Here is a 24,132-nt window from a genome sequence, read left to right as displayed (position 1 = left end):
GAGTGGATTACTGGCAATTTCATCCACTATCCTTAGTTAACGAAGGGCAAAGAAGCTTTAAAGTTCACAATATTATGTATCGATTTATAGCTTGACAAGTATCCAATATCCATCATTGTTAGAAATGTTGCTATTCAAGAGCTGACCAAAAGATCTGGGGCTTGAGGTGGGCATTTCTGTAGTTTTTATGATGCCAGGAAAACACACACACACACACACACACACACACACACACACACACTATTTTATAATAGTATATATTATATGTAATTGTGTTCTATCCATACATGATGATTATAAAATAAAATCAGTAGGTGAATAGCATAGAGAGAATAGACAACAGGAATAGCATGAATATTGCCAAATACCAGCAGTATTTAAAAGGAGAATGTTTACAAAAGTGAAGAATCAGAGGCAGCGGAAGGACCTGATGGTCACCAGAAACAAAGGATGCTCTTCTGTTAAAGTAGTCACTGTTCCTAGTTATACATACAGCAATGACATGAGGATTCAGAAACCTCATCTGAGTTAATAACAATGAAGGAAATTGGCAATTACTAAATGTTAATTCTAGAAACTAATACAAACTACATTTGGAATTTTTCATATTTAATGTTGTTAACCCTAGTTCCTGCTATACTTACCCTGGCTTTACACCTAACTCATGCATTCATATTTTAAACTTAGAAATATGATTTGATGTTTACCACAATAAACTTCTGTTATGAGCAGTTCTTTCCCATGATCCTGATCCCAGCTGCCTGGCCCCAAATGAACACACAGACACTATATTACTTATGAAATTGTTGGCCCTTGGGTATGGTTTCTTATTGACTAGCTCTGTTTTAATTATTAACCCATTTTTATTAATCTAAGTGTTTTCATGTGGTCTTATCTTACCGGAGAAAGAGTCTGGACCTGTTACTCCTCTGGCATCCTACAACTTGACTGACTCTGCCTACATTTCCCAGAATTCCCCTTGTCTCCTAGACCCAACTATCATTCTGCCTCATTGGCCACAGTGCTTTATTCATCAACCAATAAGGAAACATATGTATAGTACCATATTTTTTATATATACCATCTCATACTTCTTCTTAGACACAAACAAGACAATGCAATTAAAGTCATACAAATTGTTAAAATTTTGAGGCTGTTTGAATTTTCTAGATAGTCAAACTTCTATTATTATGTTATGTTTTCTATAAGTTATTGAGCTTATCAAAACTACTCTGTGTCAGGCAGTGGTGGTGCATGCCTTTAATCTCAGTGCTCATGAGGCAGAAGCAGGTGGAGTTTGAGGCCAGCCTGGTTTACAGAGTGAGTTCCAGGACAGCCAGGACTCTTACACAGAGAAACTCAGTCTCAATGCCCCCTCCCCCCCAAAAAAACAAAACAAAACAAAGTAAAAAAGCCCAAAACTACTCTGCTCATCATGAAAATTTTACTTTTGTGTTTGCATATTCTCTAAATATACTCCTTTAATGTATTTTTAAGTCAAATGTACTCTCACTATCTCTTAGGGTTTGTATTGCTATGATCAAACACCATCATGAAACACAGTTTAGGGAGGAAAGGGTTTATTTCGGCTTTCAACTTTCAGGTCCCACTCCATTGAGACAGAAGTCAGGGCAGAAACTCCAGGAAGCCTGGGCAGTATGGACTGATGCAGAAGTCATGGAGGAACATGGCTTACTGACTGCTCTTTTTGGCTTGCTCAGACTGTTTTCTTACCATAGTTCAGGACCACCTGCCCATGGGAGCCAATATGTCCCTGTTGGCTGGGACTAGCAGTATCAGTCTTTAATCCAGCAAATGCCCTTCACAGTTGCCTAAGGATGTCTAGTGGAAGCATTTTGTCATTTGAGGATCCTCTTCTGATATTAATCTAGCTTGTGTCTAGTTGACAAAAACTATTGAGCTCACTATGCATACAAAAATTTTGTTACATATGAGCACATAGTTTCTGAATTCCAATGGTCAGTGTAAAATAACTTCATTTCTTCTTTTAATAGCTTAAAGAGGTATTTAACATTTCAAGAGTAAGTTTTCTCTTGATAGTTTTAATTAAATAAGTTGTATATACTTTCCCCAAGGTAATTACTCTCTTGAAGTAAGGAAGAATATTATATAAAGAAAGGAGAGAGCTCTGTTTTCAATTGTAATAGTGAGAACCAAAATGGGCAAAGGGGGTTAGCAGTACATATAGGAAGACAATAGTAACTGGGATATGATGATGATCTGTGCCCTGGACTGTTGCTGTTGGGATTGTTCAAATATTGTAACTGGAGATTCACAGGTTGAGAAGGAATTCCACCTCATTATAAAAGCTCACAATAATTATCCATTATGCACTAGAAATTGGAATACGGACATTGCAGGACCTCAAGTAAAGGTTTTCTACATCAAACAATATTGAGAGAACCAAGAGTAGCCAATAGTACCAATAGTACTTTCTGTACTATTCTCCAGAGACTTCTGAAATAACAAGGGTAGGAAATATTGGAATGATTTCATTCATCTAAAATGTAGTTATTGCAATTTCACATGGAAAAATCAAGTTAATATACACTGTGCATATTAAACACATAAAAAGAGGATATGTATAAAATAGGAGTAAAAGGCAGTATGAGTATAAAGAGACAGACTGGAATGGAATTAGATAAGGAAGAATTATAAAAATAGCAGTTGCCTTCATAAGGGAAACTAAGCAGGAATTATGTTAGAAAAGAGTAATTCCATGACCAAAAAGTTCAAATCTTTCTTGAGAAAAAAATATTAAGATGCAAAAATTGAGGTTAAATCATAGATATCACAAAAGATGAAAGAATTACAATGAATAAAATTATAGGTCTAAAGTGATGGATTAGAAACTAAGTTACACAGGGTAAAAGAAATTAATAAACCATGGTATGGAAATATGCCTAGTAGTAGTGTAGATAGTGGCATATGGATAATTAAAATATCGACTAAGATTTAAAGTTAGCTGAACAAGTAACTAATCAATTTAACATAGACCTCTGAGTCAAAATAATTGCAAGCTTAAAGTAAAAGATACAATGAAGATATGAACTAGTACCTTTCTCTTACACAACATAACTTACTGTTTTAAAAGATATTTGTATATGGAACAAACACAAAACAAACAAATAAAAACTCAATTGATGATTCATTTTTCAAAATACTTCCGTGAGATTTTGGTTTTTAGGTAAAAAAAATAAAGGCATAAATATTTGGAAATTGAATACAACATTCACCACAAATTAGGCTATTATTTATATTATAAATTTATATATTAATATTAAATGGGGTTTATTACTTGGTGAATGTTCAATAAAACTAGAAATTTAAATGTTTTAAGATGCTGTGGTAGTTACATATGTGCTTTAAAATGCTTTTCAAATTCAAATTGAATAAAAGTGTATTTAATTTCACAAAATCAGATGCATCCCTAAAGGGTAGTTAAAGAGTCTAAGGAAATAGCTTTTGCTTTGCAGCCTAACACTCTGTGGACAGGTGTTGGCAGGCCCTCACAGTGGAGGAAGGCTGGTCTCTCTAGAGGTATCTCTTGATAACATTATAATGCCTCAAAAAAAATTTACAGTGTTACATTGAAATACCTACAGTGAAGATAAGAGTAGAAAAGAAAAGGTGTAAAAAATGGAACTGGGAGGAGTGGAGGAAGGGGAGGCTGCTGTTGGGATATACTGTATGAGAAAAGAAGAAGAAAAAAAAAAGAGAATTCAACTTGTAAGCCTAGCCATTAGAACCCATACCATCAAATTTTTGATTCGCATCTGGACTCACACTATAAAAAGCAGTTTTTAATTAAGGAGTGCATGACATTTATAAGCCCTAAACATAGTGGGATAGAGTTGAATCCACAGAGATGTAATACAGAAGGAAATAGAGCCAGTATTCAGAAGTTATTTCTAGGTAATAGATAACAATTCAGAGAGATCTAAAATATATGCTCCCCCAGGCAATTCCTTCTCTAAGGTAACAATATTATATTATTTAAGGGGAAAGTTTTACTTGATGATAAGACAGAAATCTCATGGGTCGCAGAAAGCTCTCAAGGTCAACCAGACACACCTCACAGTTATTCAGAGTGATCATTTGATGATTCAGAGACAATCTCTGGACAATCAACCAGATCACAGTCAGGCAAAAAGATTTTAAAGATATTCGCAAGTGAAAAGATGAAAACATGACTCCAAACTGAGTCCAAATTTGGCCAGTCTTTTGTTATAATAAAAAAGTGGGGTTGGGAATTTAGCACAGTAGTAGAGCATGTACCTAGCAATATTTTACCCAGGGTATATGTGTGTGTTTGAATGCAAATACTTTTGTGAATCACAATTCCTTTTTTATGAAAACAGGTTAATAAAACATAAGACAGTTTAAGAAATCAGATTATAGAACAATATTAGGGAGGATTCTACTTCCAACTGGGAACAAGAAAATGGTACTGGGTTTGTGCTTTGTCAAAGCAACCACAGAATAAGACAACCCAAAGTGTCTTCAGACATTGAACAGCTACCATAGGATTGTCTGTTTAATGTGGTGAAAGGAAAGATCTAAAAATCATTAGTCTGTCTCCAAAATGATAAAATGTAACAACAAAATTTATATCATTACAAATGATATGATAATAAACATAAACCTGTTTATTTCACAATCTTCCCATCATAACCTATAGAAACACAGTTTACTAATTTAAACTTTATTTGACTAGTGATGAGAATTTATCTATAAATAAAATATATTCCTTTGCTGCTATATAGAAATAATTCTTTTTAAGAGTGGTGTGCAGTAAATTCTTTATCTGGAAATTGCTGCACCTTCTTCATGTTTTTTGTTCGTTTTTCTTTGGCCAGTGTGCTGGAGAGGATGGGTCCTGGTGTTTTGATGACAAAATCATTCACATTCTCATGTAGATATAATAGCCTCAGGATAACTCAAACAGTTGTCCAAATAAGCTTTCTTCACAGGATGTTTGTTTGAATACAGGTAGACATGCTGCAATAGTTTTTCTCAAGCACTCTCAGCTTCTTGATACTGCCTCACATATATTTATTCTTTCAGAAGTTTTCATTATTCATTAATATTTAAGTATGTATTAATGAGAAATTATTGTTTGAAAATACTTCTAAATGATATATATTGCTACACTTGAGCAAATTAATAATACTCTAGTTCTACACAAACTAAAATGTCTTTAAAGTGTTCATATGTATACATATATGCATATGTAATTGACAATAATTAATGAAAAAGAGCAAGGGGGCTTGTGGAAGAGTTTAGAAGGAGGGAAGTAAAGGGGAAAACAATAAACAACATACTTATCAAAAAATTTTAAAGATTTTTTTATGTGTCCTAAGCAAATAATTTGTAAGTCATGGCCAATTGTAGCATATGGATTAATTATGGAGCATCTTCACCACCATTGTTAACTTTATGGCCTATTATGTAACTATTAAGAGATGTCTATGTAACTTCCATAAAAATGGGAATGAAAGAAAAAGTATCTTAAACAATAAAAGTAATGAAATATTCAAAAGAATATCTGGGAGATAGTTTGGCATTCAGTACAACTTAACCTTTAATTTCTGCAACTTACTGCAATAACTAATTCAAGTTATTATACATATTTTACTTTTATGTAAAATACCACAAATTTTCCATGCCTAGATTAAGTGATTTTTCTAAACAATTAAAATGATAAATTATAATTTTGTTTCAGACTCATTTCTCAAGTGAAACTCTATTACATAATAATAGCATTCCTAAACTGTTTTTACTAAGACAGAAGAAAAAAAGATGAAAGAAAAGAAATAGTTTCACTGACTGAATACATTTCAGGGAGAAAAGGTGTACAACATTAAAACTTTTTCTTAATGGATTATGTAATTATTTGTATTACTTACTTGAGAGTTTCATGCAATGTGTTTTGATCATATTCAAGCTCCTCCAATTCCTCCTCAATCCTTCCTTTTCCCTCTGATGCCAAGTTTTCTTTGCTGCTGCTATTCTTACATCCTTCAAGACAAATCTGTGATGCTCAGATGTTCTTGGATGTGTGACCTTCCACTAGAGAGTGTTCCACTTACCAAGGCCTAAGCTCTCAAGAGAAAACTGTCTCTTTCTCTCCCAGAAACTGACAATTGCCAAGTGTTCCATGGCTAGCCGTGGAATTGTATTCCACACCCACTCCATCCTACCCTACCGCTTGCTGGGATTTTGTTTTACTTTGCCTTGCATATGTTTTTGTGCATGCTGTTACAACTGCTGCAAATTCATATGTACAGCTCCCTGCCTTGTACCAAAGATATTGTTTCCTGGTAACCATCTACTACCTCAGGATCTTACACTCCTTTAGCAGTATCTTCCACAGTGGTCCTTGAGCCTGTTAAGGGGGCAGTGGTGGAGTAAATTTTTCCGTTTAGTCTGAGCACTCTGAAATCTGTTATTCTCTGCACCATGGCTAGTTGTGTTGTGAGTCTTTGTGTTAAATCCTATACACTGCAAGTAGAAAAACCACAGAGAAGAATGAATGATGCATTGATCTTTGGGTATGATGATAAGGCATTAGAAGGAAGTTTCTATGAATTCCCTCTTCTTAGAGCCCAGGGAACCCTGCAGAAGAGGAGGGGGAAAGATTGTACGGGTCAAAGGGGATGGAAGACACCAGGAGAACAAGACCCTGTGAATCAACTGGGCAAGGCACATAGGAGCTCATAGAGACTGAAGTAGCAAGCACCGGGCCTACATGGGTGTGCACCAGGTCCTTTGCATGTTATAGCTTTCAGCTTAGTATTTTTATTGGAGCCCTGACTCTGAGAACAAGTGGGTCTCAGACTCTTGGGACATTTCCTCATGTTGGGTTGCATCTCCAACTTCTATATGAAAGGTTTTGCTTTATCTTATTATATTTTATTTTGTCACATTTGGTTGTCATCTCTTAGGAGCCTGTTTATTTCTATCTAATGAGAGACAGAAAGGGAGTGGATCCAGAGGGGAGGGGAGGTAAGGAAGAACCAGGAGAGGTAGAGTGAGCTGATTAAGAAAATAATCTATTTTCAGTAAAAGGGGAGAAATAAAAAAAGATTTAGGGGAAATAAAAGAAAAAAAAAAGAGTTGCTTGAAAGGTAGTTTTTCTTTCCTCCCAACCTGAATTGGCAATTTTTCCAGGTACCTCTAGTGGGCGCTGTGACTTCGAATTTGACCTTTGTGCCTGGGAGCAGGATCAGGATGAGGACATTGACTGGAATCTGAAAGCTAGCGACATCCCAGCTACGAGTACAGAGCCAGCTGTGGACCATACCCTTGGGAATTCTTCTGGTCATTACATTCTTCTCAAAAGCTTTTTCCCACAGCAGCCCATGAAAGCAGCCAGAATTTCAAGCCCAGTTATAAGCAGGAGAAGCAAAGACTGCAAGGTATGGGGCTTCGGAGAAACTCAGGGATCTTAAAAACAACTATTGAAAAAGATCACGTACAGAAAACAGAATTCCTGGGCTGAGAGAAGATGTGTTTTCAAACTTACTCAGCATATTTGAGGGGGAAAAGAACAAATGGGAACGGCTATTAGAACTATTAAAGGAATTCTCCTATGAGTGTACTATACAGATGACTGGGGAAATGCCATGGTTAAATTTTCACAGTTATATATAATACAAAATAAGTAAAATGCTGTTCCCCCTCCCGGGAATTTAGTGATTATGGAAACTATGACAATTTCATGACCACCACTAAGAAAAATAAATAAATAATAGACAATATATAAATAATATATCCAAAACTCTGAGGCATTTAAAAGAGACGGAGAAGTCTTTCCAGAGAGGGGAAGAGTATATTTGGTCTTTAAAACAAGAAAGAAAATTTATAGGCAAGAAAAAAAACATGACTTCATCCTTAGCTTATAAAAATTTGAATAAATGTCTAAGGTTTCTCAGCTACAGAAATCAACATAACTAAATGTAATTTAAGGCAGTAACTATAAAATGTAATTTAAGGTAGTTCTTAAAAGTGATTCCCCTGTTACCTTGCTTATTAGAGAATGTTAAGTAGATATCCTACTTACTTGTAATATGAGATATGTAACATTAAAATTATGTGACAGCATACATACACTGTGTTGGATGCCCACCAATATTTGAACACTGAAAGGAAGTATGTTACATTCAAAGAAGTTTTTGTCAGGTTAGATGAAAGTTATACAATCTAAACCATTATGATCTTCAAAACCATGCTCTTTGTTGTACCGTGTACACAGCAGAGGTAGCTGTAACCTAGGATTTGTCTATGGATCTACCTTCAGCAGCAGTCATCATCTCCATCAGTCTCAACCCATGGCAAACCTTTAGCTCATCAAAGGGAATTTTCTGTCTTATCCTAAGCTGATTTCACAGTTGGACTCTCCCAGAGCAATCTCTGCACTCAGCTGGGCAGTGAGGTTTACACACGAGGAATTGGATGGGAGTTTTAGAGAGAGGACTTGGCCAGAAGTTTAGAGCAGAAGTGAGAAATCACACAACAGGATTACACTTTGATTTGGTACCAAATTGAATCTTAATAAAGCATCCTTTTACATGGTTTTCCTGTCTTGCAAAGAACTGACATTTCCTCAAAATTAAAAGCCAATCACACAAGATTTCATATATGTTAAGACTATGTCCATAAATTTAGCTCTATCTATCGCTAGAAAAATCTCAAAATTGCAAGTTAGTTGTAGTATACACATCTAATTAAATAGAAAAGTATGAAATATGTAAAATTATAGTTTGACTTCCAAGCTTTTCTATTTCAGTATTTCCTATGCTCAAAATGCTCAAAATAATTGTTTTGCATAGTAACTAAAAATCTCATCAATCTTTATGTGCCTTTGGTCACCAAACTGTAGTTGTTCCTATTTAAATCACCTGTTTGAGAATATTAAGAGATACCTGGAAGTGTCAAATTTTTAAGAAATGGCTTATTTCATTAATATTTATGATCTAGATTGAATAAAATAGGAAAGAAAAAGTCATCCTGAGAATTATTGGGTCTCTAGGATGACAAATATTTGTATGAGGTAAGCAAAATGATGACAAATTTTTGGAAAAATTATGTGTTCTTTCATCTTATGTAATAGCTTTAATCAAATAAAATTAAATTGCTTTTTCTCTTTCATTTATGAAAGACAGGTAGCAGGGAGAATACCAAAATTGATGGGAAAAATTAAATACCAATATAATGGAAATTTTATATAAAAATCTTTAAAAGACTTAATAGTTTGCAAATGTTAATTCTTTCTTATTGCCCTGGGATAGTTTATGTTTCCATCAATAGTCTCCCTGGAAAGAAAGTTGAGGGTGGTGTTTCATATTAAGCAATTGGCATGACTCAAAAATACCTTGAGGAAGAGATATAAAATATGTGTGTCATAGTTTTTATATAAGTGAGAAGAATGCAAATCAGAACAATGGGTGGGGATGCCTGTGGCTGCAGTAGGTCACAAAGCTGATCCTGAATTCCTAGTATTGATTGATGCTTCATGGGCTTAGTCCAGTTCTTTATATTCATCACTAAACTCAGTAGTCTAGATGGGTTTTAATATCTTAAGAAAAACCATCATAAAATTCATCTTGGAAAAATCAATCAGTGGAAGATAATTTTATAAAAAAAAATACTTGGAGATTTCATCAGCTAGGGAATTTTAATTGTTCATGTGACATGCCTCTCCTCTCAGTCCAGGATTTTGTAGTAATCCACAACACATATTAATTAATCATATCTTTAGCTTTTTAGTCATATACATTCTATTTCTTCAGAGTACCATACACACAAATGTTGGTGTTTCAATAGTGTATTCTATTTGTATAAAGATGCCTTCTATAATAATTTTCTCTCAGGCACCTATCAACATAAAAGCTCTGAATCACTGTTGCTTATAACCTACTTTCTTCTTTTCCCCAGAATTTTCCTTCACTTTCTTCAACTGTGTCACAGGACTGATACTCTAGCAAACTCTGTCTCTAAAACATAGGAATATGAATCCCTTGAAATAGTACCATTATTAGTTTTAGAAGTTCCAGGGTCTGTTCTGCTGGTGCCTCTTGTTGGGCATCCCAAGTAATATCAACTCTGAAGGGTTTGCTGTATGGAATCCTGTGGATCTTATACAAATAAAAATTTGCTTCTAATATAAAAATGTGGTAGGATAAGCAAAACAAACCTCCGCCATTTAATATGAAAACACCCATTTGGGCCATAATGAAGCCACTCTTATGGTGGCATCAGTCCATTAGTGCAGATAGAGCCCCAATGACTTAATTGCTTCATAAAGTTTCCCAACTCCCTGTACTTTGGCATTGAAGGTTAATTGCCAACATGAGGATTTTAGAGAAAATATGAAATCTTTAACCTTGGGGAATCTTACTTTAGGAATCGAAAAATAAAGACTTTTCAGTTTTCTACTGAATTTCTATTCAACTTTATTATACTATCTTCCCTGCATATAATTCAAGACTATCTATCCTACCTTCATTCAGTGCTAAAGTGCTTAGGAATCAATAGAACATCCACATTTAATTTGCTTTCCATATCTGTTAATAAAGAAGAGGATATTAAAATATTTTTCGAAGTGGAAATAATTATACTCATCTTTTGTAACTTCTTGTTCTTGTTACAGATCATGTTTAGTTATCACATGCATGGCACTGGCATTGGGGCCCTCATCTTGCTCCAGGTGACAGTCACGAACCACACAAAGGTACTCCTCAATCTCACTGAAGAACAGGGCAATTTCTGGCAGAGAAAAGAATTATCATTGTCTAGTGATGAAGACTTTCAACTCAAATTTGAAGGCAGAGTTGGGGAAGGCTACCCTGGTAATATTGCCCTCGATGACATTATACTTACAAAGAGCTGCCTGCCATCTCACTTCTCCACAAGGGAAGAATCGGCTCTTCCCCTTCCAACAGGTGTGTTTTCAGTTATGTTTGCTTTGGGTTTTTGTAGGTTGTAGGGCAGAAGGTAAGGAAATGGCATGCAAGTGAAGTACATTCCTAACAATGCATTTGCTTCATAAGGAAAAAAATGTCTTTAAACTAAAATGCATCTTCTGAGTTGTTACTTACAAAAGGCTTCCCAGTTTTCTCCAAGCCCTGAGTTCTCTGTCTAGACAGGCATTTTTTTAGATAAGTCAAATAGAGGAAGACACCATTGAATCAGATCAGGCTTAAGCAAATATTACCATATATCTTAAAAAAATAGACAGAGGTATTCTGTTTTAATTAGACATTTTTCAAGTTGTGTGCTTTTTCAGGCACAAGGAGGTTACCTTCTAATAAAACTATGAGTAAGCTGAAAATAATGCAAGTAAATAGTGCATTTAATACATCTAAGCTGCTCAATTTCATAGCTTAACCTCAGGGTTCACTGTGGTGAACCAGATGCTTTACCTTGTACTTCACAGCTGATGAGAGCTACTGCTCCCAACATCAGGAGAGTACCACTCCATGCATTGATTCCCCAGGTTAAATTCAAACTGTGAAGTGTTTGGTATGGTTCCCGTGGAATGTTAATTACATTCTCCCATGATAAAAAGGGGAAAAAAAGATTATCGAACCAAAGACAAATCACGGACAGCCTGTAATTGCTTATTGTTTGTAGACCAATGAATGTATCTATTTGAATAGCTGAATGTATATAATGGAATACTTTATGATTTCAAATGTCCATATATCCTTTTATTCTAAAATATCTAGCGATTTCTTGAAAAACACTTTTGGAACTCATTGAGTTAGCATTTTTTAATATAATACATACAGTGGCAATATTAAAAGATGAGAACACAGTAAACACCATGAATTTACACACTGGTGGTATAACATAAAAATGGCATGTATTATTTAAATGATGAAAGATATTTTGATCAGGGTTAGCCTGATCAATGAGGCCCAGGAACAGTGAGAGTCTCTGGCTCAAGAAACCAAACCAAATACACAAAAATACAACGTATGTGGCTCCTGAGGAACAAGACCTGACATTGACTTTTGGCTTCCATACAAGTACAAATTTACATATACAATGTATGTACATACATACATATTTGTACCAGCACACACACATTCACACACTCACCATGTGCACATACTTATACATAAGTTTTGGTCAATATAAACTAATAATAAACCATATTCTGAGGCTGTAGAAATGACTCAGCAGTTAAGAGCATTTGCTGGTCTTGCATAGGATCTAAGTTCAGTTCTCATTACCCACATGATTCACAACTAGCTTTAACTTTAGTTCCTGGAAGTCTGGCACATGATTCTGAACTCTGCAGATATAAGACACGCATATATATGCATGTACATATCAAGAATAGAAATGCATATATATGCACAGGCACACACTCAATAAAAATATGCATTTAGAAAAGAAACTGTGTTCTTCATAACAAGTCAGTGAGGCAAAAGAAAATAGGAAAAAGACTATAATATCTGGTGTGTGATGATTAAATCCTGAGAACGTACAAAAAATCCTAGTGAGTGTGTTTATAGGATGCCTAGTTGGAGATATTTATTAGATGTGTGGGAATTTAAAACCACAGCTGTGCTCATCTGAGGAAATGACTGCTTCAGCTTAAGGTTCACATACCACAGTAGGATTAGATGAGGAATATGGCAAAGGGGATGGCAAGGGCAGGTCATAGGTCATGCAAAAGAAGAAACAGTATCTCCTGGACTGTGGAGTTGGGCTGTGAGTTATTCAGCAGGAATGAATTGTCAATCAGGGAGCTCAATACCTGGGATATAACTAAGGAAATGGGACACTCAAAATTGCCTTGGGTATTTTTTCCCCTCAAAATGAACACACATAGGAAGTGTTTTGAATGGTGTTAGAAAATAAACACATGAGAAAATATATGGAACATAAGAAAAATGTTAAAATATTGATGAAAACTATATTAAACCATATGAAATTAGATAAAGCAGATCAGATAAAGCAGATTAGATAAAGCAGGTATAAATTGTTGGGATGGCTACAGTAGAGAGACTATGCTCACAGAAGCATTCTGAAAATGGAGATGAAATAGCCAAACATTTTAATAGCTCCCGAGATTATAATGCATGCATGTAAATGGATAAGATAAAATGATTGGGCATATTATTTACTTTCCTGTAATTTATTAGCATATGATTAACTACATTCAGAAATTAGATCGATGAATTCATAAACACACCCATTAAGAGTGAAACTTTGGAGCTTTCATATGAATACTGACTTCATTGTGACTTTAGAGGATTCTTCAGAATCCTAATATTTTAAGAGGAGTTGGCATCCTAACCAAATAAAAATCTGAATTTCTTTTGATCTTAATGAAAGTTGCATTAAGAGAGTTAAATGGCATAATTCCTGGCACTGGAGGCTTTACTTGACAGCATAGATGTTTATTTAGAGCATTGTGTCCCTCATTATGTGGTGACTCTGTTTAAATTCTTCTCATCTTCTTATATATTTTAGGAAGCTCTAGCAGTACTGGGTTTCCATTTGGTCCTTCAAAATGCCTCTAGTGCTTGTTGTTCACTCCATATTCCCTCCTTTACTCTTTTCTCATATTCCTCCCTATTTAATCCTCCTACTCTAGTTTCCCCATTATGTCTCTAAAACACTATATTCTATCCCCTCTTCATTGGAAGATCACATTTTCCCTACTGGTTACTTACTAGGTACATACATCTGTAGTTATTCATATTGTAGCGCATATATTGAAAGTTTAAAAGTAAACATCCACATACAGGAGATAGCCTACAATATTTGTCTTTTGAGGTCTTGGTTACCTTAGACAGTATGAATTTTTTCTAGCTCTATCTGTTTACTTGCAAACTGACTAATTTCTTGCAATAATTATTTGTAATTTGAACAATTTCATTTTAAATGGTTAAATATCTCAATGTGTAACTATACCACATATTTATTATCCACTCAGCAGTTGATGGACATCTAGGCTCTTTCTGATTTCTGCCTATTATGAGCAGCAATGAAAATGGATGAACAAGTATCTCTGTAAGAAGATGTAGGGCCCTTTGAATATGTGTTTAAGAGCGGTATAGCAGCATCTTGAGCTAGATCATTTCTCAGCATCCAGAGAATTTTCCACACTCAATTCCATAACGGCTGTACCAGTTTGTACTCCCACCAGCAATGAATGAGTGTTTCCCTTCCCCATCATTTGTCAGTATGTGCTGTCATTTCTATTCTTGATCGTCCATTCTTACTGGAGTAAGATAAAATCTCAAAGTAGTTCAAAATTTCAATTCCTTGATTACAAGAAAAATACAAAGAAGAAAGAAAGGAGGAAATCAAGCAAGCTGAGAGGTCATGGGAAGCAAGACAGTAAGCAGTGTCTTAGTTGGATCTGCATCAGTCCCTACATCCAGGGACTTCCCTGCATACCTTTCTTGTCTTCCCTTGGTGATGAGCTATAACTTGTAAGCCAAAGGAACTACCACCACCCCCAAAAAAGTAAAAAAAAAAAAAGTAAAGTAAAAAGACAGCATACTTTTTTTTCATGAAGATGGAACTGGACCGAATCTGAAAGCAAGGATCAAAAGAAACCAATGATGACTTTATTAGCAATGAGGTGTGTTTTTGATCCCTTGAAAATTTGAAGTCTTATTTGAGAGCTATTTAATAGCAGTTTCAGTAATTGCTAAAGGAAAAAGTATTTAAAAAGGCAACCACTATTCTTCTTTGAAATGCCCTGATGTAAACTAAATCACTACATTTTCATCTTCTTGGTAGATATTTTATAAAGTCTAATATAATGAAAGCATGAAATAAGTTTTGAGTACATATTTATGGTTTGGGGTTTAATAACTTTTGCTTTTCTCAAATAAAGCTCAACAATAAATTTCTTTTAGGTATACACATTGCAAATATTTTGTCTTTAAATAAAAATGTAAAGCAGATTTAGGTAAATCACATATTTGACATGATTTGAGCTATGTTTTGTTTTTTTTACTTTTTTCTGTATGTATTGAAAACCCTTATTTTTTCTTTGTTGATGTGGCTGTTTATAACAATTCACAGTAATAACGCTTAGGGCTTAGCATAAACATGGTTATGAAATGTTGTATCTATTACTCATTTCCTTGAAATATTTGCCTATAGCTAAAAATGTTGCTTCTCTCTGATAAGGATGGAGGCATGGCAATTCATTCCAAATTCTGATTGCATGTGGCATGATAATGTCTTGTATGTCTCATATGTTGAGTGTAAAATGAATGTGTCCTGAGATATAGACATGCCCTTGGATCTCGGCACTGCTTGTTAGCTGTGTGAGGTGCCAAATCCACTTGTCTAATTCTAATTTTTCTATTCTGTAAAATGTAGGACTGAAAGAATCTGTGTGAGCCATGTGAAATCTAATTTAGGAAATAATGTAGAATGTCTTCAGCAATGCTTGGATGTCAGTGTTTTGTGCTACTTTTCACTTTTCCATCCCTTTGTTCCTCTTTTGGAGACATTATGAAATTAAACTGTATATGGGAGAATTTTCCTAAAAGCAGAGTATATCTACTTTTCTTTCTACATTAATAAAAGCAGATGTCAGATCTTTGAACATCTTGTCCTTGGAAAAAAAAAACAGCTCTTATAAAAGCTGCAAAATACGTGTTTACTGACTGTAGTGATTTAACTTATTGTCTGTAGTTTAAGACAGAGGAAAAGTCATAATAAAGATCCAGAGGTAGATTGACATGATAAACAGTGAAGGGTGAAAGACACAAAGAAAGAGACCAAAGAATACAAAATTTAAACTTAGAATATTTTAAAAGATTCTTGAGAGTCACAAAGGTTAATGGAAATTTTAGCTGTGAATGGTGTGGATAGAGAAGATGAAAGTTCTTTTCTTTTCCTTTAAAAATATTTATTAGCTCCAAATTAGCTCAGAAGATCTTGTCCCTTTATTCTTCTGTGGGGGACCATGTGTATATCTCTTAGGATCCTCCTTGTTTACTAGCTTCTCTGGCAGTGTGGATTGTAGGCTGCTACTCTTTTGCTCTAGGTCTAAAATCCATACATGAGTGAGTACATACCATTTTTGTGTTTTTGTTACTGGTTGCAGAGAGGGAGGAGTGATGAGCAAAGAGGTCAAGACCAGGCTTCAGGAACCCACAGAAACAGCTGCTGGGAAACCAGCGCAGGACTGTTCCAGACCCCCTGAAGGAGGATGTCAGTTTGGAGGTCTGGTTAATCTATGAGGCCTTTGGTAGTGGATCAGTATTTTTCCCTAGTACATGAATAGATTTTGGGAACCCATTCCACATAGAGGGATAGTCTCTCAGTATAGACACATGGGGGAGGGTCTAGGCCCTGCTCCTATATCAAAGTCTGATATGACAGACTTTGAAGATCCCCCATGGAATGCCTCACCCTCTCTAGGGAGCAGAAAGGGGATGGGAAGAGGGGTTGGTGGGGGCAGGGGAGGAGGGGAGTGTGAGGAAACTGGAATTGACATGTAAATGAAGCTTGTTTCTAATTTAAATAGAAAAGGAAAAATATTTATTAGCTGGTTGGTGGTGGTGCACACTTTTAATCCCTGTACTTTGGAGGTAGATCTCTGTGAATTCAAGTCCAGCCTGGTCTACAAAGCAAGTTCTAGGACAGGATCCAAAGCTACACAGAGAAACCATGTCTTGAAAAATCAAACAAAAATTTATATTTATTTATTTTACATCATGACTGAAATTTCCCCTCCCCCCTCTCCTTCCTGTCCATTCCCCATACCTTCCCTCTGCCACCCACATCTACTACTACATCTTTTCTATTCAGAAAAGGGCAGGTAGGCCATGTATATCTATGAAACATGGCATATCAAGTTATAGACTGAGCACATCAGCTTATATTAAGGCTGAGCAAGGTGACCAAGTATGAGGAATAGGGTTCCAGAATCCAACAGAAGAGTCAGAGACAACCTCTGCTTCCATTGTTAGGACTGCCTCAAGAAGACCAAGCTACCCAACTGTCACATATATGCAGAGGGTCTAGGTCAGTCCCATGAAGATTCCCTGGTTGTTGGTTCAGTCTCTATGAGCTCCAATTAGGCCAGGTTAGTTGATTCTGTAAATTTTCTTGTGATGCCCTTGATCCCTCTATCTCCTGCAATCCTTCCTCCTCCTCTTCAGTAGTATTCCCTGAGCTTGGCCTAATGTTTGACTATGGGTCTCTGCATCTTTTTCCTCCAGTTGTTGGATAAAAATCTCATTGATGACAACTGGGCTGGGCACCGATCTATGGATATAGCAGAATATCTTTAGGCATCATCACACTGACATTTTTTTTTCTTCAGTTGTGTTTGGTTCTATCCTAGATGCCTGATGCTTCCAGTCTCTGAGTTCTGGTACTCCAAAATATGTCACGAGTAGGCTCACTCTAGTGGCATGGGTCTCAGGCTGGACCACTCATTGGTTGGCCATTCCTGAAATCTCTACCTCCCTTACCCCAGCACATCCCATATGCAGGACAGATGGTAGGTCGAAGGTTACATGGCTGGGTTGGTATCCCAATCCTTCCACTGGTAGTTTGCTTTGTCACAGGAGGTGGCTAGTTTAGGCTCTATATCCCATTTTGCTAGAAGTCTTAACTGGGTTTATCTTTGTAGATTCCTGGGAGTTTCCTTTATACTGTGCTTCTAACTGGCCTACTTTCCAGTTGGCTTTTTCAGCACTCTCCCCCTACCTCACCCCAACCTGATCCCTCATTTTCTCATCCCCAGGTGCCCACAGTCTACCAATGAAATCTCGTCTAGTTCCCAGGGAGATGCAAGTGTCTTCCTTGTTGCCTAGCCTCTCTGGGTCTGTGGACTGTATCATGATTATCCTGTACTTTACAGCTAATATCCACTTATAAGAGTGAACATAGCATGTTTGACATTCTGGGTCTAGGTTGCCTCACTTAGGATCATTTTTATCTAGTTCCATCTATTTGCCTTAATATTTCCTGATGTCATAAGTTTTAACAGCTTAGTAATACTCCATTGTATAAATGTGTCACTTTTTTTTTATCCATTCTAGAATGTAGGGGCATTTAGGTTGTTTCCAGGTTCTGGTTATTCAAATCAAGCTGCTATGTACATAGCATGTGACCTTGTAATTTGATTGAGCATCCTTTGAGTATATTCCCAAGAGTCGTCTTGAGGTAGATTGATTCCCAATTTCCTGAGAAAATGCCATATCCATTTCAAAAGTGGCTGTATAAGTTTGTACTCCCACCAGCAATGGAGGAATATTTCCTTTGCTCTAAATCCTCTCCAGAATGAGCTGTCACTTGTGTTTTTCATCTTAGTCATTTTGACAGATATAAGATAGAATCTCAAAGTCATTTTGATTTGCATTTCCCTGATGGCTGAAAATATTGAACATTTCTTTAAGTGTTATTCAGTAACTTGAAATTCTTCTGTTCAGAATTCTGTTTAGATCTGTAATCCATTTTAATCACATTATTTGGTTTATTAATGTTTGGTTTCTTGAGTTCTTTATGTATGTTGGAAATCAGCCCCCTGTCAGATGCGGGGATGGTGAAGATCTCTAGGCTGCCATTTTGTCCTATTGATAGTATCTTTTGCCTTATAGAAGCTTTTCAGTTTCATGATGTTCCATTATTAGTTTTCAATCTTAGTTTCTGTGCTGCTAGTGTTCCATTCAGGAAGTTGTTTCCTGTTTCAAAGTATTCAAAGCTATTCTCAGGTTCCCTTTTCCACCTATCTCTTTTTATGCCATGCCATGTGGTTTTTATTATTATAACTAACCCTGTAGTAGAGAGTTTGAAATCCGAGATGGAGATACCTCAGAACGTTCTTTTGTTATACATGATTATTTATCCTATCCTGATTTTTTTTTGTTTTTCCATATGAAGTTCTATCACTGCCTGGGGTGCCAGCCTCCAGGCAACACAGGGCTTGAAAGGAATCCATGGCCTTGGCATCTACTAGAGTTTTCCATTTGAGGGGGTTAGGAAAAAAGACACACACACTCTCTCTTGATGGTTTCTTTCTTTATTTTCCATTCTTCTGTATTCTTTAAGGCCTATGTGACAAAAGGAAGGTCTAACCTCTTCTGATGGACTGACTAGACTCAACTGGACCCTGAAAACCATACAAAGGCATATTTATTTATTGATTGTTACACAAAGTATTTCCTCATACCAAGGTCCTTAACCTTAATTTACTGAAGAACATCACATGCCCCCATGACTCTAGTCCTTTATTTTGCATTGTGTGCAATATACAATTATACAATAGCCTCAAGTATGTCTGAAGTGTCTTGTAACCAAAATCATGTGATGGCCCACAAGGCCCCCTCAGCAAAACAATCACTGTTTTCCACAAGGATTCTTCAAGGTCAAGGTACTTCTTAGAAAAAAGCTGTTTATTCTAATATCTATCCCATACAGTGATTCTGCTAAATTCCTACAGAGTACAGGTAAAAAATGCTTTGTTTCAACTAATGATGCACACCGGAACCTGTGACTCTGTGACTGCATCTTTCAGCAATAATATTATAAAGAAATTTGAGTCAGCCTGGATCCTGGGATTTAACCATTTAACTATGCAGCTCCTAAGAACCTCATAGACGCCCTGCTGTGTAATAATTCTTTGTATTTACTTTTAGTCATTAAAACTCTATATAAGCTAACATTAACATTACCAGTTAGACAGTAAAACTTAGGGAGAAATAATTTTTTACAATAATCCACAGGTAAAATTGCCCAGTAGAATGGGATGTCTCCATGAGATAAACACATTACCTTACAGGCAGTTTGGAATCTCCCCACACTGAATTCAATCATTCCAGATACCTGAGAAAGATAACAGCAGCAAACATATAAAGGGACAGCAGAAGCAAAAGACATTTTGGGGTCTGTTGCCTCAGCTTTGTGCAACCAACATTCATCCATCAGGGAATCGCCTTCAGGTGGGTTGACACCTTGATCTTTAATTGCCACCTGCTGCTCCTCTGATGTGGGCACCAGAAAAGTTCAGCATTGCTCTTTCAAGGTCCATAAAGAATTTTTTTGGGATTTTAATTGGGACTTGTTAAAGCTATAGATTGCTTTTGATAAGGTGGTCATTTTTATTATATTAACCATGCTAATCCATGAGCATGTTCTTTCTATATTCTAAGATTTTCTCCAATTTCTTCAAAGAATTAAAGTTCTTGCCATACAGGACATTCACTTGCTTAGTTAGAGTTACACCAAGATATTTTATATTATTTGTGACTCTTGTGAAGGGTGTTGTTTCCCTGATTTCTTTATCAGTCCATTTAGCCTTTGTATAAAACAGAGTTACTGATTTTTTTAAGTTTTTCTTGTATCCAGCTACTTTGCTAAATGTGTTTTGCAGCTGTAGGAGTTACCTGGTAATATTTTGGGAGTCACCTAAGTATACTGTCATATCACGTCTGAATAATGATGATTTGCCTTCTTCCTTTCCAATGTGTATCCCCTTGATCTTCTTTGGTTGTCTTATTTCTCTACCTAGAACTTCAAATCTTATATGGAACAGATATGGAGAGAGTACACAGCCCTGTCTTGTTCCTGATTTTAGTGGAATTGCTTTGAGTTTCTCCCCATTTAATTTCATGTTGGCTATCATCTTGACTTATATTACTTTTGTTATGTTTAGGTTATGTCCCTCTTGTCCTGACTCTCCAAGACTTTTATATTGAAGGGGTGTTAGGTTTTTAAAAAGGCTTTTTATCATCTAATGGGATAATCATGTTTTTTTTCTTTTTTTCCTTCAATTTGTTTTTTATGGCGGATTGCATTGACTGATTTTCACTTGTTGAACCATCTCTGCCTCTTTGGGATAAAGCCCACTTGATTATGGTGGCTGGTCTTTTTTTCTGTGTTTCTGGATTAAGTTTGAAAGTATTTTATTGATCATTTTTTGCATCTATGTTCATAAAGGATATTGGTTTGTAATCTTTTTCTTCTTTTGAGTCTTTGTATGGTTTGTGTGTCAGAGTGACTGTGGTCTCATAAAATGAATTTAGCAATGTTCCTTCTGTTTCTATTTTTGGAATAATTTAAGGAGTATTTGTATTATCAATTGTTTGAAAGACTGGTAGAATTCTGTGCTAAAACCATCTGGCCCTTGGCTTTAATTGGTTTGAAGACTTTTAATGTCTGCTTCTATTTCCTTAGGGGTTATCTATCTATTTAAATTGTTTATCTGATCTTGATTTAACTTTGATAAATGATATCTATTGAGAAAATTGTTCATTTCTTTTAGATTTTCCAAATTTGTTGAGTACTAATTTTTGAAATTTCTTTGGATTTCCTCTGTGTTTGTTGTTATGTCCTCCATTTTATTTCTGACTTTGTTAATTTAGAAATTCGGTCTCTGCCATTTAGTTAGTTGGAAAAGGTTTCTCTATCTTGATTTTCACAAAGAATCAAGTCTTTATTTCATCAATTCTTTGCATTTTTTGTTTCAGTTTTATGGATTTCAGGCCCGAGTTTGATTATTTCCCCCTTCTACTTCTCTTGGTGTATCTGTTTCTTTTTGTTCTAGATCTTTCATGTGTGCTGTTAAGTCACTAGTATGGATTTCTCTAATTTCCTGTGCTATACATAGTGCTAGCAATATTTTCTTCTGTCCCATAAGTTTGGGTATGCTGTACATTCATTTGCATTGAACTCTAGGAAGTCTTTAATTTCTTTGTTCTTCCTTGACCCAGTGGTAATTCAGTAGAGAGTTGTTCATTTTCCATGAGTTTATAGGCTTTTGATTTTGTTGTTGAAATCCAATTTTAAAACATGGTTGTCTCATAGGATACATGGGTTATTTCAATTTTCTTGTATCTGCCTTGTGACTGAGTATGTGGTCAGTTTAGAGAAGGTTCCATGAGGTGATGAGATGAAGGTATATTCTTTTGTGTTTGGTGAAATGTTCTGTAGATACCTGTTCAGACCATTTGAATCGTAACATCAGTTAGTTCCATTATTCCACAGTTTAATTTCTGGAAATTGGTGAGAGTGAGGTATTGAAGTCCCCCACTATTCATGTATATAGTTCAATGTGTGATTTAAGCTTTAGTAATGTTTCTTTAAGAAACGTGGGTGCCTTTTTATTTGGGACATAGATGTTCAGAATTGAGACATCAGCCTGGTAGATTTTTCTTTAATTAGTGTATAATGTTCTTCTCCATCTCCTTTAAATAATTTTGGTTTGAATCCTATTTTGTTGGATATTACCACAGCTATACCTGGTTGCTTGTTAGGTTCCAATTAATTGAAAACTCTTGGCCAACCTTTTACTATGAAGTAACATCTATCTTTGATGTCGTGTTGTCTTTATTGTATGCAGCAGAAGGTCAGATCCTGTGTTCATATCTATTCTGTTACCCTGTGTCTTTTTATTGGCAAATTGAGCCCAATAATATTTGGAGATAATTAATGACTCCTGATTGTTTTTTCATGTTATTATGCTGTTGTTGGTGTTGGTAGTAGTGTGTGTTTTTCTGAGCGTTGGTTTTCCTTCTTTGGACTTTGCTGGTATAAGATTATCTATTGCCTGTGTTTACATGGTTGTAGTTATCTTCCTTGGGTTGGAGTTTTCCTTCTAGTACCTTCTGTTGTACTGGATTTATGCATAGATAGTGTTTAAATTTGGCTTTCTCAAGAAATATCTCGATTTTTTCTATCTATGGTGATTAAAAGTTTTTTGTGTATGTCAGTCTGGGCTGGCATCCACAGTCTCATAAAAGTCTGTAAGACATTTTTCAAGGCCCTTGTGGCTATTAGAGTTTCAGTTGAGAAGTCAGAAAATTTCCTATAGGTCTGCCTTTATATGTTACTTGATCTTTTAGCCTTGGAGCTTTTAATAGTCTTTCTTTGTTCTGTATATTTAGTGTTTTCATGATTATTTGATACATGGAATTTCTTTTCTGATCCATTGTGTTTTGTGTTCTGTATGCTTCATGTGCATTTATAGGCATGGCCTTCTTTAGGTTAGGGGAATTTTCTTCTATAATTTTGTTAAATATATTTTCCTGATTTTTTTAGCTGGTATTCTTCCCCTTCTATTTCTATTATTCTTGGTATTGTCTTTTCATGGTGTTCCAGATTTGTTGGATGTTTAATATTCCTAGTTTTTTTTTTTTAGATCTAACATTTTCTTTGACCAATGAATATATTTCTTCCATTGTATCTTCAACACCCAAGATTCTCTCTTCTTTCTCTTGAATTCTTATCTCATCTGTTTGTGACCTGTAATGAGTCTTCTTCTGTCCCACCAGTCTACCCCCAAATAATGACTTGGAGTCTTATCATTAATTATGAAAGCTTAGCCTTTTTTAGGCTTGTCCCATTGGCTCTTATAACTTAAATTAACCTGCTTTTATTAATCTTCATTTTACCATGTGGCTTTTTACCTTTCTTTCATTTTATATGTCTGATTCTCTGCATGTCTAGTTATTTTCCTCTGCCTTTCAATCATCTCCTCTTACTTCTCTCTGCCTCAAAGCCTCCCCTGTACTTCCTGATGAGCTACTAGTCATTTTGCTCTTTATTAAATTAATCACAGCAATATTTCTTTACACAGTGAAGAAATGTTCCATATTTCCTGCTTTTGTCTAAATAAAAGAGAAGGTTTTGACTCTAACATGGTGTTATAACTTAAATTAACCTGCTTTTATTAGCCTATGTTTTACCATGTGGCTTTTTACCTTTCTTTTCTTCTGTATGAATTATTCCCTCCAAGTGTTCTTGGTATCTCATCTGCACCTCAATTATCTCCTTCTACTTCCTCTTTCTGCCCTGAATTCCCACCTGTACCCCTTGCTTAGCTGTTAACCATTCAGCTCTTTTTTTAAAGCAATCATAGCAATATGACTTCACGCAGTATACAAACTTCTCACAACAGTGATGCTTGCATCTGTAGTTTCTGTTAACTTACACAGATTTTCCATTTCCTGAATTTTCTCAGTATGTGTTTTCTTTATTGCTTCTATTTCAATATTTATGATTTGAATAGTTTCCTTCAGCTGATTTTTCTTGGCTTTCTTGGCATTCTTTAAGGGATTTGTTGATTTCCTCAATTTTTTGTTGTCTTTTTCTTGATTTCTTTAAGGGATA

General features: G+C 35.6%; 1 protein-coding gene across 1 annotated transcript in view; it reads left to right on the top strand.

Moving 5' to 3' along the window:
• The window catches only part of Malrd1 (MAM and LDL receptor class A domain containing 1), a 608,177-nt gene that overhangs the window by 274,948 nt on the left and 309,097 nt on the right, over positions 1–24,132 (top strand). Inside the window, exons 24-25 of the mRNA XM_035442808.1 lie at positions 7,195–7,442; positions 10,676–10,967. Of these exons, the coding sequence (XP_035298699.1) occupies positions 7,195–7,442; positions 10,676–10,967 (540 nt within the window). The remainder of the gene's footprint in view (positions 1–7,194; positions 7,443–10,675; positions 10,968–24,132) is intronic.

The sequence above is a fragment of the Cricetulus griseus genome, chromosome 3, assembly GCF_003668045.3.
Source record: "Cricetulus griseus strain 17A/GY chromosome 3, alternate assembly CriGri-PICRH-1.0, whole genome shotgun sequence".
NCBI lineage: Eukaryota > Metazoa > Chordata > Mammalia > Rodentia > Cricetidae > Cricetulus > Cricetulus griseus.
The sequence above is the reverse complement of the archived record's forward strand: the minus strand, read 5'-3'. Positions and strand labels throughout refer to the sequence as shown.